Genomic DNA, 14,546 nt, shown 5'->3' with positions numbered 1-14,546 from the left:
ACCAATATGCAAAAGGTCAACAGGCCATGCAAATATAAAAATAAATAAATAATGAGCAATAAATATTGAGAAAATGTGATAAAGAGTCCTTAAAAGTAAGTCTACAGGTTGTGGGAATAGTTTAGTAAGAGGGCAAGTGAAGTTGAGTCAAGTTATCCCCACTGATTCAAGGGCCTAATAGTTGAGCAATAACTGTTCCTGAATCTGATGCTGTGAGTCCCGAGGCTCCTGTCCCTCCTTCCTGATGGCAAAAATGAGAAAAGAGCATGACCTGCGTGGTGGGGGTCCCTGATGATGGATGCTGCTGTCCTGTGACAACGATCTATGTAGATGTGCTCAATGGTAGGGAGGGCTTTACCCATGATAGACTGGGCTGTATCCTCTACTTTTTGTAGGATTTTCTGTTCAAGGGCATTGATGTCTTCGCACCAGGCAGTGACGCAGCCAGTCAATATACCCTCCTCCACACATCTTTAGAAGTTTGTCCAAGTTCTAGAAGTCATGCCGAGTCTTTGCAAGTTTCTAAGGAAGTAGAGGATTTCTTCATAATTGCATTTACGTGCATTATCACTTATCCTCATAATGGTCTTTCAATATATCAGAATTGAAATTCTGTCTATTTATTTCAATTCCCTCTGTTGCTTTGCTACACATGAGTTCATTATCTCCATCAGCTAGAGTCAGTGTTATACAGCACAAACACTCAACCACACTGACAAAGGTGCGTTCCTGAGCTACTTCCATTTGTCTGTGGTTGTCCATGTTCCACTAAGCCTTCCCTATTCATGTACCTGCCAAATGTCTTTTAAACAGCATTTTCCCCTGGATTTTAGCTAGCTTACACTTCATCTGAATCTCTTTTCTTCCTCCTCATGAATGTAACAGAGCAATCAGCTGACTGAATCCCATGCTTTGGAATTCACTCCCCACCTGTTTCCTGTATAAACATTTTTCTTTCCGTCATCTGATTTCCTTGCACCACGAGAGTGGAATAGCCAGAGCATTCTTCACATTGACAACATTATATAAGCGAAATGGCTGTTATTTGAAGTGTTGAATCTGTACATAATCTTTTACATTAAGTTAGAAGAGTTGGTTTTGAGGTCCAAAAAGTTAGGAGTACATAGATTATTTTTAATATTCTGCATGATTATAACTGCTTAACTAGGCATCACTATTGATTAGATGGACAAAACATCTACTTTTCTCTTTCTACTAGAGGAAAAACTACACTTAAGAATGAAATGGGATGATCTCTTCCTTTAGAAACACTAATGTAATTATTCGAATTATATTACAAAGATAGTTTGGAACTCTTCCGTTCTATTGCAATCTTGGAATTTATCTACATAATGCATTTCTGATCACACACCAGCTTCCAAAGTAACCCATGTACATCGTAGCAACAGTCTGCAAAATCTTATGATCTGTACAGCAGTGTACCCTTTTGAAAGGGAATGTGCTGCTGTGGCATTAGTCCATATAAAATCCAGTCAGCAGATTAAAGAACACCCTTCAGACTGTGAAGGGATGTTATATTACTGTTTTTTAATCATTTCTTGCAAAATGAATTGAAAGTGCATAATTTTCAGAAAACAGTATTGCAAACATTCCTCAAAGATCAACTGTCAAGTAATTTCCTAGCCTGTCACTGTGCAGAAAACATTCCAAGAAATCTTTTAAGGAATGAGAGTTTGCTCAACAGTAATTAACACGTTTAACACTCAATAGAAGTCAGTGACACTCCTGCAACCAGTAGTTATAGAACTTGCACCCTGTGGAGCAGTTTTGAGCTGCTCAAAGTAACATCTGGATTTCTACATTAGCCACACTTGTGTGGAAATTACACATTTGCTGTCAAGTTTCACAACATGATGGTTCTGCAATTGTTATGGCCAGAAATGTGTTCCAGTCTTATTGTGAAACAAAGCAGTTTATCAGTGTGCACCACCAGAAAATCATCATCCAACCTTCTAGCAAAGTTTGAAGTAAGGAAAGTATCCAGTCTCCATCACGACAAGTAGTTTTGTTTCACCTTTCACTATGCAAAAGCAAATATTCCAGTGAGCATGTTTCTCAGACTGCACTGGGAGTATCTGACGCTACCGAGCCTAGTCAAGGAGCCATCAATCTAAATTTGTAACAAAATAGGAACTATTAAGAGACATTGGATAGTCCCCAGTTCCCAACGTGTAATGGAACTATTACCTCACAATTTTAACAAAATATATAGTCAGACTATTTTTCAATTGAATGTGAATAAAGGAAGTGAATTAAAAGAGTTGTCTATTTTGGACCAGGTTATTGCTATTCCAAAATTTTTTTTGAGATAATTCAGTATTATGTTGAATTTATTTTATTCCAAGTTCTGTAAATGTCAACAGGATTATTAACCAAGCTTATTTTTGCTTCTATCTGCCTGACTTGCCTGTTGTGTAAATGATAGCTTGTAGTTTGATTATTTGACTCAAACAGCATCCATCAATAATCGATCATCCTCTCTTTCAGGAATCAGTCCAATGTTAGGCGGATGCATACTGCAGTGAGACTTAATGAAGTTGTTGTAAACAAATCCCAGGATGCCAGACTTGTGTTACTGAACATGCCTGGCCCTCCTAGAAACAGACAAGGGGATGAAAACTGTATCCTTTTATCTCTGTAACTCCAAATTGGTGAAAAAATGAGGCATGGGTAAGTATTGATGTGATTTGTTTTGAATGACCTGTATTCACAAAGGGCTCTATTCTGCACATTAATTGTCCAGAACATTTAATTCTCCTTTTTGAAAGCCACATTTTTACCACTATTATAAAACATATCACTCAGCCCTTTTCTATTCTAAACATCTTACTAAGTCCCTCACTTCCAGGGACTATGAGATAAAAAATTGAAATTGTTTATTCTACTGCCTCCCTGACTCTTTCATTTTTCCCATAGCCTTAAGCCAGACATCCAGGCACCCCCTACAACGACACTGGACCCCAGTGTCTTCCACTTCACTCAGTCTGCACATCAATATTCTGCATTTTCTCTAAACTTTCTGTGAATATCACTGAGGCATAATCCCATTTAACAGTTGCAATTGAACCCTCCTGGCCTTGTACATTGCAGGCAGCTTCCTCTCAACCACTATTCCCAAAGTGCTGCTGAAAAAATTTTATTTTTGTCACATCGTCTTCAAACAGTAGCTGAAGTAGCTGTTGGTTCTGAAACCACTGAAGAACATTAGTTATGGTAAGCGGTTTCACCTATTTAATGTATGCTGTTGTCTAGTTAAGCAGTTCATTTAGTTCTTTTTCACTAATCTATTCCTAAAGGCCACCACATTACTTTCTTTATCCAATTCTCATCAAATTCCCTCTTGAAAAGCAAGATTATATTTTCGCCCACCTTACAAACTGTTCCTAAAATCATAATTTATCTCAGTTCGTTTTTTAAACCACTGAACTTCAAAACGTTATAAAAAGAGAAATAGCTTCATCATTTCCTCAATCTTGTGAGCATTTATGATTCAATAGCTCAGAACCAAGAATTTAAGAATTTCTGTCTGTTTGAAGGAGCTGACTCGAGCCTTTAGGGAAGTGAAGTGCAGACGCCTGTCTGTGTGTATTTCTTTTAAAAATTCTTCCTGCGTCTTTTCTAAAGGAAGTATTGTGTGATTTTTGTAAACCTAGCCAGCTGCAATCTTCAGTCATGCTCTAACATTTCTCTGTAGTTAATGTCCATATCTGGACTCTCCTTCAGAGGATTTAAAGCACATTTATAACAAACAACTTCATCTATAAAGTTTAAAGTTTACTTTGGTTGGAGTCTGACCTGTGATCTCCTCAGTGGTTTCAACTGTTTGAGATTGTACCACTTGGTATAAAGGTTAGCACAGTGACACTGCAGGCAGTACAACTGTCTCTTAGCTCCAGTGACCTAGGTTTGGGTGTTGTCTGTTGGAGATTGTACATTCTCTCTAGAATTGCATTGGTTTCCCCTGGATGTTCCAGATTCCTCCCACATCCTCAAAGCTTAATCAGCTGTCATAAGTAAGCCCTTTTAAATTGCCCCTATTGTAAGAGCTAATGGACTTGTGTCAAAGAATAGGTTACAGGGAAATAAGTGGGATGGCTACAATTGCGTTTAACAACCACCATGGACTCAAAGCACTGAAAAGACGCTTCCTTTGTTGTAAGAGAATAGAAGCACTTTTATGTTTCTGGGATAGTATCATGGACTTGTATAATTCAATGTCTACTGCCTCAATAAACACTCTGATCAGTGGGGATAGCTTGTTTAATGGTGCTCAGCAAAACAGATAAAAGGTAAGCAAAGGATGGCCAGCAAAATGGAATATGGGGTGCTTCTTAAAACTATCAGGTTTATGTTGGAAAGTGCTATCAAAGCTGGGAGAACTGCACGCCTGATTTCTTAACTTAAAAGTGTCTATAAGACACTGCTGAGGCCAAATAGTTTTTAATCCATCGCTTGTCTCTAAACACTCTTCTGAATTTTGACACTGAATCTTTTGATCTTCACTTTAATCACATTCCTTCTGATGCAGTACCTGCTAAAGTGGGCACTGGTGCTTCACCTGGCTCTCCAATGGAAAATACATTCAGTCCTTGACTTGGAGCTTGACAGATATGGAGTTCCTGGAGGTGCTGACTGAGGGCTTGAACCGAGTGCTGATGGTGCGAGGCGGTGGCAGTGAAGTGATCACCATTTACTCCTAGACCTACAACCCAATAGCTTGGCTTGAAGCATATTTACCAAATGGTGCCAACAAATTTCATCAGTGACATGGGAACAGGGAGCTTTTGTATTTCATCTGCTGCTGGCATTTTTGGTAATGGCAGAAGACAAGAGCATCCTGACAGTTAAGAGACTCCATGGGTGTTCTTTCCCATGACTCCAGATGACTGGAATCATTGCTGCACTTTCCTTAATGAAAGCAAAAAACTTGCACTCAAAGCTTGTTTTATGTTTTCATTTCACTCTCTGAACAGTTCTTTATAAATTCTGTAATCGAAATGTGTACCACTGTCAATAGTGCTGGTGTGTTAAATGGTGCAAGTAGAGAATGGTTATGCCTCTGCTTTCTGCAGAAATAGACTGGTCAAAACGGAATGGAATGAGAAGGATGGACTATTTTGAGGGAAGAATTATTCATTCTGCCTGTGTTTTGGTTTTGTTATACAAACAAGTGTGCAATCCTTATTTTGTGTATTCTCAAGTCATCTGTAGTTTGGCTGGACACGCAGACTTGATATGCAGGCAGCCTCTATCCAGGCACTTGCTAGTATTGACCACCAGGAGGCCCTCCTGCTCTTTTTATTCCAAGTGGTTGTGATGTATCACCTCCATTCAGAAGTGGTTCAGTAAAAATTGGGGAGAAATGAAAGGTCTATCTGATTTTAAGCAGGTCTATCATGCTGATTGTGGGCACTCCCTGAGACTTTGTGACACATCACTCTTATTTCTTTTAACGTTTGTCTAATTAGTTGCAGTAGGATAGGTTTAATCTCACCCTGTTTTCACAAATATGCACACTATGTTGCAGATTAAATGAATTTTAATTTTAGGAATGTGCTATATAATGTCAGATATATTTTCTACAAATGAAAAAAACAACATTAAAATAAAGAATTTGTGTATATAACAATACAGTTAGGAGCATGGCTTCTGCTTCCTAATCAAGATTTTAACTTATTACTTTTTGGCCATAGGGAGCAATGCCTTGGGTATTTACCCACCCTAGAATGAAGGTAGGTAGGCAAGTATCTCTTATTTAAACAGCTCTCATTTAGTGTGTGCATTCATACTTCCAAGGCTTTTTCCTCATTTTACAGCTAGTGTTTTATGAACAACTGAGTATTAAGTTAACATAATCTTCAAAATTCCCTGCTAAATTTTCATTAACAAATGACCAATAAATGTGCTGCCTTCTGTTTCCCAATTCCAAGCCCACACATTCATTGCGTCATTTTTGTACACACCCATACCAATTCTGACACACTCTCCCAGTGACCATATGGACTTGCAGAAATTATCAACTGGAAGCAGTGGGCTTTACTGTAGATGTTTCTGGCCTTCCTTTTTTGTAGATTTTCCACAGCAATTCATTTCAGTATAAGAGAGCTGCAGGATTACCTGGTCACTGATTTAATTACGATAACAGTTGTATAAGCCATCGCAAACACGGATTAGATACGAAAGCTGACATTTCAAAATTGGCCTTTGCTAAAACTTCTGAAGACTCAGTCTTCAACTTGCCCACCATACCTGCTGAACCTGCATCCTCCTCATGGGAAATTGCACAAGTCAGAGACTGAAATGTATCTGTGGTTGCATTGTGTAGCATCTTCCCTTTTGTAGTTATGGTTTCATGAGTTTAAGTTCCATACTATGAACTTTTGTTCAAACTGTGTAAAATTTGTATTCTCAATGCTTCTTGCTCCTGGTTGTGAGCTTTTTCAGCCGAATTTTCCAAGCAGTGCTCCACCTCCTAAAGAGATCAGCAAGGTGGTTCCAATAATTATAACTGTCAATTTCCAGCAATCAGCTACCATAAGGAATGAACCCAAGGTAGAATTAGTCAATTGAAGATACAAAACATACACATTTGTCTTGCTCATTTGAATATTTTCCTTATAGTGGATATAACTCTGTGCACTGTTCATTAAGATCACTGCTCAGCTATGCACTCCGATCTGCTGCTGGTTTGGAAGCAACTTCCTTCTCTGACACTCTGATATCTTTGTTCTTTTTTTCAAACAAAGTCCTAGTTCCCCCAAAACAGCAGTTTTTCCTCATTAAGATAAGGAGGGCCTCTTGTCACTGTCCTTTCAGTAGGAGGGATGAAAGTGTGGGCCTTCATATTAGCCTCCATATAGCAGTCTTCCTCAAACTAATTCAATGAGTTGCAGAGAGTCTATCATTCATGTGTGATTCAGAAGGTATTATCTGTGCCTGAATAGATGTGGAATATGGGGACTTGGGTCCTGAAGAGCAGCAAAAACATTGAGCAGAAGTGGATTTGCCCTGGCCCAAGCATGATGTTATAAGTATCCTTGGGGTGAGGTTGCATATCTGAAATACCTTTTGGTTTAGCTCTGCACACTTGGAACCAGTACTGTAGAATTCCAGGTTAAAACCAAATTGCACAAATGCTGTGAAGTTGCTCTTTTTCTCAAATTTTAAAATCACAAGTAGTAGCTGCACCATTTGATTATTATATTGTAGTTATCTTTTGTTTTTGTACTGGTTATGGTGGATAACTAACGTGGGTTATCTTTCATTTTTCACATTTCTTTTTACTTGTGAATAAGTTTTTTGAAAACTGGGATTTACACTGGAAAAAACTTCAATAAAAAGAGTAATTTGCTTTCCGGAGGTTTTGCCCCACTATGTTCTTGGAGGGAGGTGATGTGAGAGGAACAAGATTTCTTTAAAACTGGAATAGATGAAAATAAAATTTTAAATTTGTTCCTTTTTTATACAAATTACAAAATGTGTATTTAACAACTTGACATTTGTAAATATGAAATTGCTGGCCTTTTCGATCATTACCATTCATGAATGATGGTAAAAGACAATATGTAATATATCCAGTTGAAACTATTGCACTGTTGTATTTTTATTACTGTACTAGGCGTATAGTTTCCTACAAGTGGAATACTGTGTACAAATGTTGTATCCCTTGATATTTTCAGTCTGAACTGACATTGGTAATGAATTATTACAAACTAAATCCACACAAGCCAAATAGATTCAGTCTGAAGCATTGTCTCAAAAGTTTATTTTTTACTGTGTAGATATTAATATAAACCTGTTTAAAAATGATGTGAAGGTTACTGCCCCATCCAGAATTGAGGCATAGCCTTCGCACACATTTAAATGCCACATCACACTTCCTAAGTTATCCATAGCCTCATTTTTTTTTACCGGTTATTATTTGCATTTTGATCTGATTGTATTTCTGGGAAAGTATTTGATGAATATGGATTTCCTACACACAAGCCTCACTGGAGCCTATTTTTTTTTTGGTCTCAACTTAGATGTTGTTCTTTATATTTAATCATGCTGTAACTTAAAGATCTAAAATAAAATTTGAGTTCATTTGAATAAAAGTTAGTCAAGTGCAGTACCAAAGAGCACCCAGTGCGTACAGCTATACCACAGCAAATGTTATTATTTTTAGACGAAGAAAGTAAAGAAAAACAAAACTCTTTTGCTAAGTATTCTTATTGTAATTTGCTAATCTAGTAAATTCACCTACAATATTGTATCCTGCCTCAAGACAGAATATGCTGGAAACATTTAACTGTAGAAGGAGAGATCTCTCATGTGCAGCACTGGGAAAGAAAATAACAAATTAGTTTTTGTGTCTCCTGTAGTTGTATTAGGGAAGTGCTGTAAGAAGGGGAGTAGTTGGTGGGGACAGAGCTTCAAAGGGAAAAAGAGAAAATGTAACTAGTGGTGAGATCTTTTTGGAACTGGTGTAAATTGTGAATGTGAGGGATGATGTGGCCACTTTATTAGGTACATTTCTACACCTTGCACATTAATGCAAATATCTAGTCAACCAATTCAGTGCAGACGTTGTCGGAGATTCAGTTGTTCAGACCAAAGATGGGAATGGGGGAGAAATGTGACTGACTGTTGGAATGATTGTTAGTGCCAGAACTGCTGATCTCCTGGGATTTTCACACACACTGGTCTCTAGAGAATGGTGTGCAAAACAAAAAAACATCCAGTGAGTGGCATTTCTGTGGGTGAAAATGCCTTGTTAATGAGAGAGGTCAGAGGAGAATGATCAGACAAGTTCAAGCTGACAGGAAGATGACAGTAACTCAGATAAACACACATTACAACAGTGGTGCAGAAGAGCATCTCTGAATGCACAACACGTCAAACCTTGAAGTGGTTGGGCTACAGCAGCGGAAGACCATAAACATGCACTCAGTAGTCATTTTATTACATCGGGGGTACCTAATAAAGTGGCCATTGAGTGTATACTTGTGATGTCCTGGAGAGAGGTCTAAAAATAAAGATGCAAGACGTAAATGACCTGGCCAAAAGCTTTGTCCACAATGGCAGAGAGCAGGCTGTGGTTCCAAAAGTGGAACATTTCAGAGGCACCCAGTGGAAAGCCTCATCAGACCAACTATGATGGAGTCTGAGAAACTGAGACTGATGCAAGAAAAGATAATGAAACACTTGTCCTTGACCTTTTCCTTTCCTGCCATATAAGGATCCTAACTGTCCAGCAGTGAAATTGCTGCTTCCCTTGCACTTGGTCCTGGTCTAGTTTACTGCATTTGCTGTTCACTGTGTGCGTGTGTGTGTGTGTCGAGGTGTTATGTACAGGACAGAACCCAGACTGAGTGATTACTTTGTGAAGGATTAGAGTTCAGTCCACAGGGCATCCTGTCCATAGCCATTTCTGTTAGAGGTCATCCATCTGTGACATTGGCTCAGTTATTCTCTTTCTATTAGCACAGCCTGATAATTCATAGTCCTGTACTTGACAAAGTTTTATACTTGTGTTATGACTTTGTAACTGCCTGTATTAAACTCTGGTCACACTCTTCACAAATGTCTTCTTTTTTATCTCTACACTTCTCTGCAATTTAAACTAATTGCATTTTACTTTGCCAATTCTAATAAAAGGGTCTTTGACCTGAAAAAGTAAGTATATTTCTCTTTCTGTAGGTACTTCCTGTCTGGTATGTGCCCCATATTTTTATTTACTATTATTTCATATCTTGTTCAAGGGTTAGAATCCTCTGCCTTCTACCTGTAGTACCTTGAGCACATAGTCAGAAACAAATTAAGTATATTACCTAAAAGCACTGTGTAAGATCTCATCTGAAAGGGAGCATCATGTAGAGATAAAATCCCACAATATCAGAAAACAGCAGCTTTTTGTTTAATGCCATGTAAGAAATGGGAGCAGGTGTTGGTCAGCTGGCCCAACATTCAGTAAAACTATTGCTGATCTGGTTATGGACTCAGCTCCACCTACCTGTCTTTTCCCCATAACCCTTAATTCCCCTGCTATACAAAAACTTACCTAACACCACCTTAAAAATACTTAACATAGTAGCCTCTACTGCTTCCCTGGACAGAGAATTTCACAGATTCACTACTCTCTGGGAAAAGCAGTTTATCCTCATCTCTGTCATAGATCTGTTCTCCCAAATCTTGGCCAATGTTCTCTAATTTTATTCTCACTAATCAGTGGAAACAGCTATCCTACCTCTGTCTTTTTCATCTCATTCATAATTTTATATGTTTCTCTAGGATCCTCTCTTATTCTTCTGAAATATGGCAAGTATCATCCCAGGTGACACACACAACATGCTGGAGGAACTCAGCAGGTCGGGCAGCATCCGTGGAAATGAACAGTCCACGTTTTCGGCCGAGACCCTTGTCTGACATGTTGCTTTGACCCCAGCATCTGCAGAGTATTCTGTGTTTATCATCCCAGTGACCCAATCTCTCCTCATAGTTTAACCCACTCATCTTCAGAATCAACCTCATGAACCTCTGCTGCACCACCTCCAAAACCAGTACATTTTTCCTCAAGAAAAGAATATCATAACTGCATCAATACCCCAAGTACAGTCTCACGAGTACCCTATACAGTTGTAGCATCACCTCCTTGCTCTTAAATTCAGTCCCTCAAGGAATGAAGGCCAACATTCCATTTGCCTTCTTGATAACCTGTTGCACCTACAAACCAACCTTTTGTGATTCATGCACAAACACTCCCAAGTTATGCACTACAGCATGCTGCATCTTTCTCCATTTAAATCAGTGGTTTCCAAAGTGGGCATATTGCCCCCCTGGAAGTAGTGGGAGTTTCTAAGGGGATAAAGATAAAGGGGGTAGTGTGGGGTGTGCACAATAGCAACAGGGGTAGCTGGGGATTTACAGGCTTAATTTAAGAAATGAATGACTTTGAGCTGATTAACATGCACACAATACTTCTGATCAACAGTGGGGCATGATGGGAATTTTTTCTTTGGAGAGATTGGGCTAAATCAAGGCATGGCAACAATGTGATGACATAGGCAGTTTCATGTAGTGAGCAACAAATCTTGGCGGAAGTTGTGCATGGCAGTTGAAACAAGATTTGTTGGTGTTAACCAAGGAAGTTGGTAAGGTTATGGACTGGCGGAATGGTGCAGGGACAGGAAGGAGAGACACAGTAAGAGAGTGAACCTAGGGAAAGGCAGTAGTCACATACTAAAGGTTTTTTTTGTCATTAAAGGACTTGTTGGAGAGGGATAGGGGATTGTGGAGAGGGTTGGACAGTTATGGGCCTTGGAGCAAGGGACTGTGATAGTTTTGCGTGTTTCATCTAACATTTCAATGCTTTTGCCAAATCTGGAAAGTCCTACACGATTGGAGAAGAACTGATTCTGCCAGCAGAAGAGAATTTCTGAGTAAGCTTTTGTACAAGTCTCCAGATTAAATAATTAAAGTGATACCACTCAATGACAACTCTATTCAAAGATGAATAGATGAGATGTCTAATAATGTGGAAGACACATTGTGCAACATACTCAGGACAGCAGAATTTGCTCTGCAGTTGGATGAGTAAACTTTGCCAGGCAACAAGTCTTTGCTTCTTGGTTATATGTGCTCAAGAGTTGTTACTTTTAAGATGACTAGAAACAGAAACAGATCTGAAAGCGGAGTCAATATTTTTGAGCAACTTTTCAAAGAGAAGGACCTTCTGCTCACCAACATTCTTGTTTATGCAACAGATGGGATACTATCAATTACAGGATGTTACTGTGGGATTATTACTTTCTTGGAAAATGCTGGAGCAAACATTTTTACCATTCACTGTGTAATTCACAGATAACATCTTGTTAGAAAAACATATGTGGTCAGCTGCTCAAATAATTAAATGCTGTTATTAAACTAAAATAAAGTCCTATGCTCTCCATTCTCAACTATTTCAAAAGCTTTGTATTGGGAATGATTAACGTTTTGTATGCTTGCTGTTGCACACAGAAGTCAGATGGCTCTCAAAGGGAAGCTACTGAAGATACTTGTATGTGCTTTTTGAAAGTGTGATAAAATTATTTGAGGACTTGAATGCTTCTTTCAATAATGAACTCAAGAAGAGTAGGCATGGCATTGCTTATTTGTCAGAATTATTTGTAAAGTTTGATGAAATCAGTCAATTGCGAGGAAATTATGTGAATCTTATCAAAGTTAAATCAGTCATCTCCACCTTTCTGTCCAAGTTAACCCTATTTAAGTGCAACATTGACCGTCACAACCTTTTCCATTTTCCAAACCCCAGGCATACTGTGGGTCTTCCAACTATACTGTGCCCACCTGGGTGAGCAGCATAAAGACGTGTCAGAGAGATTTCAGGATCTATTCTCAATCCAAATTCCAGATTGGATAATAAATCCATTCCTGAATGGTTGTAATGAGGAATTAACAGGAAGGATGGAGAATGAACTGATCTTGCTACAAAATTGCCTGAGCTGAAATCATCAAGACTTTTGGTTGCAGAAGAATGCTATCCTGCACTAAGGAAAATGATCAAGGTGTTCACTGAATATGAGGCTCAGAGACTCCTGAGTGACATTCAGCCTAATGTCGAGAACTGATATCAGTGCAACAAGCCCATCCATCTCATTGAAAGGTGAAAAAGCAATGAATTCATGAATAGTTGGACTCCTAATGTATGCTCTAAACTTGATGAAAATTGTTTTTACTATCTTTAAATAAGGACATATTTTTATTTGTAGCTTTAAATGGATTTGAATAATTTTTGCAATTATTTCTCACTGCTTTGAGTTTGCAGTTTCCATTTTCTTTCACTGTGCAATATAAATCAAATTCTTTGTAGCTTTTAATGTAATGGCCAAAAAGGGAAAGTGGGGTACTGAAGTTGTGGATGGGGAGACAAGGGGGCAGTAACGCAAAAAGTTGTAGGAACCACTATTTTAAATTATAATTTAATCTTCCAAAGTGGATGACTTCACATTTCCTAAAGTTGGGCTGCATCTGCCTGATCGTTGCCCACTCACTTAATCTATATCTCTCTGTAGACTCTCCGCATCTTCTGCGCAATTTTCTTTTCTACTCAATTCATCAGCAAACTTAGATATACAACAATCAATCTCCTATTCCAAATCATTAATGTCCTGTATATTGTGAATGTTTGTGGGCCCAGCACTGGCTCCTGTGGTACTCTGCTCACAGCTGACTACCAACCAGTGAAACACCCACACATCCCAACTCTCTGCTTTCTAACTATTTACCAGTCGTTTCTCTGTGTGATTACCTCAACTCCATACGACTTTATCTTACGGATAAAAATACCTTCTGGAAATCCAAGTGTACAACATCCACCTGTTCCCCTCTATTCACTGTAAGATATAGGAGCAGAATTAGGCCATTTAGTCCCATCGAGTCTGTTCCACCATTTTGTCATAGCTGATCCAATTTTCCTCTCGGCCCTAATCTCCTGCCTTCACGCCCTGACCAAGAATCTATCTACTTCTGCCTTAAATATACATAAAGACTTGGCCTCCACAGTTGCCTGTAGCAAAGAATTCCATAGACTCACTACTCTCTGGCTAAAGAAATTCCTCCTCATCTCCATTCTAAAAGGACACCCCTTTGTTCTGAGGCTGTGTCCTGTGAGATTCTCCCATCATAGAAAACATCCTCTCCCCATCCACTATATCAAGGCCGTTCGATTCGATGGGTTTCAATAAGGTCAGCCCTCATTCTTCAGAATTCTAGTGAATACAGGTGCAGAGCCATCAGACCCTCTTCATATGATAAGCCATTCAATCCTGGAATCATTTTTGTGAATATCCTTTGAACCCGCTCCTGTTTCAGCATATCCTTTGTAAGATAAGTGGCTCAAACCTGCTCCAAGTGAGGTCTCACCAGTGCTTTATAAAGTTTCAACACTACATTCTTGCTTTTATATTCAAGGCCTCTTGAAATAAATGCTAATATTGCATTTGACTTCCTCACCACAGACTCAACCTGCAAATTAAACTGTCGGGAATCCTGCACAAGGACTCCGAAGTCTTTTCGTGTCTCAGTTTTTTGTATTTTCTCACCGTTTAGAAAATAGTCAACCCTTTCATTTCCTCTACCTAAGTGCATGTCCATACACTTCCCAACACTGTATTTCATCTGCCTTGTAGCGTTGTGGAACACTACAGCACAGAAACCGGCTCTCACACTCTCACCACCCTCTGACTGAAGTTTTCCCCTCATCTTCCCCTCAAATTTCACCTTTTACCCTTAATCCTTGATCTCGACTTCAGAAACAGGTTTATTATTACCAGCATGTGATGTGAAATTCGTTAACTTAGCAGCAGTTATCCAGCAGAGAGAAAAAAAAATGAAATAAAAAAATAGTAATAAATAAACAAGTAATTCAGTTACCATAGAAACCATAGAAAAACTACAGCACAGAAACAGGCCTTTTGGCCCTTCTTGGCTGTGCCGAACCATTTTCTGCCTAGTCCCACTGACCTGCACACGGACCATATCCCTCC

General features: G+C 38.9%; 1 protein-coding gene across 4 annotated transcripts in view; it reads left to right on the top strand.

The window, feature by feature from the left end:
- Positions 1–11,917, top strand: part of LOC140212531 (solute carrier family 12 member 7-like) — a 266,651-nt gene extending 254,734 nt beyond the window's left edge. For 2 of the 4 annotated variants that reach the window (XM_072283464.1, XM_072283466.1), the window contains 2 exons: positions 2,509–2,642; positions 4,630–11,917. In XM_072283464.1, coding sequence (XP_072139565.1) covers positions 2,509–2,642; positions 4,630–4,721 — 226 coding nt within the window. In that variant the 3' untranslated portion in view covers positions 4,722–11,917. The remainder of the gene's footprint in view (positions 1–2,508; positions 2,643–4,629) is intronic. The other 2 variants (XM_072283465.1, XM_072283467.1) reach the window with 1 other exon arrangement.
- The last annotated feature ends 2,629 nt before the right edge of the window (positions 11,918–14,546 follow it).

Source organism: Mobula birostris, chromosome 19, assembly GCF_030028105.1.
Source record: "Mobula birostris isolate sMobBir1 chromosome 19, sMobBir1.hap1, whole genome shotgun sequence".
Lineage (NCBI taxonomy): Eukaryota > Metazoa > Chordata > Chondrichthyes > Myliobatiformes > Myliobatidae > Mobula > Mobula birostris.
Note: the sequence above shows the minus strand (reverse complement) of the source record. Positions and strands in the feature narration are given on the sequence as shown.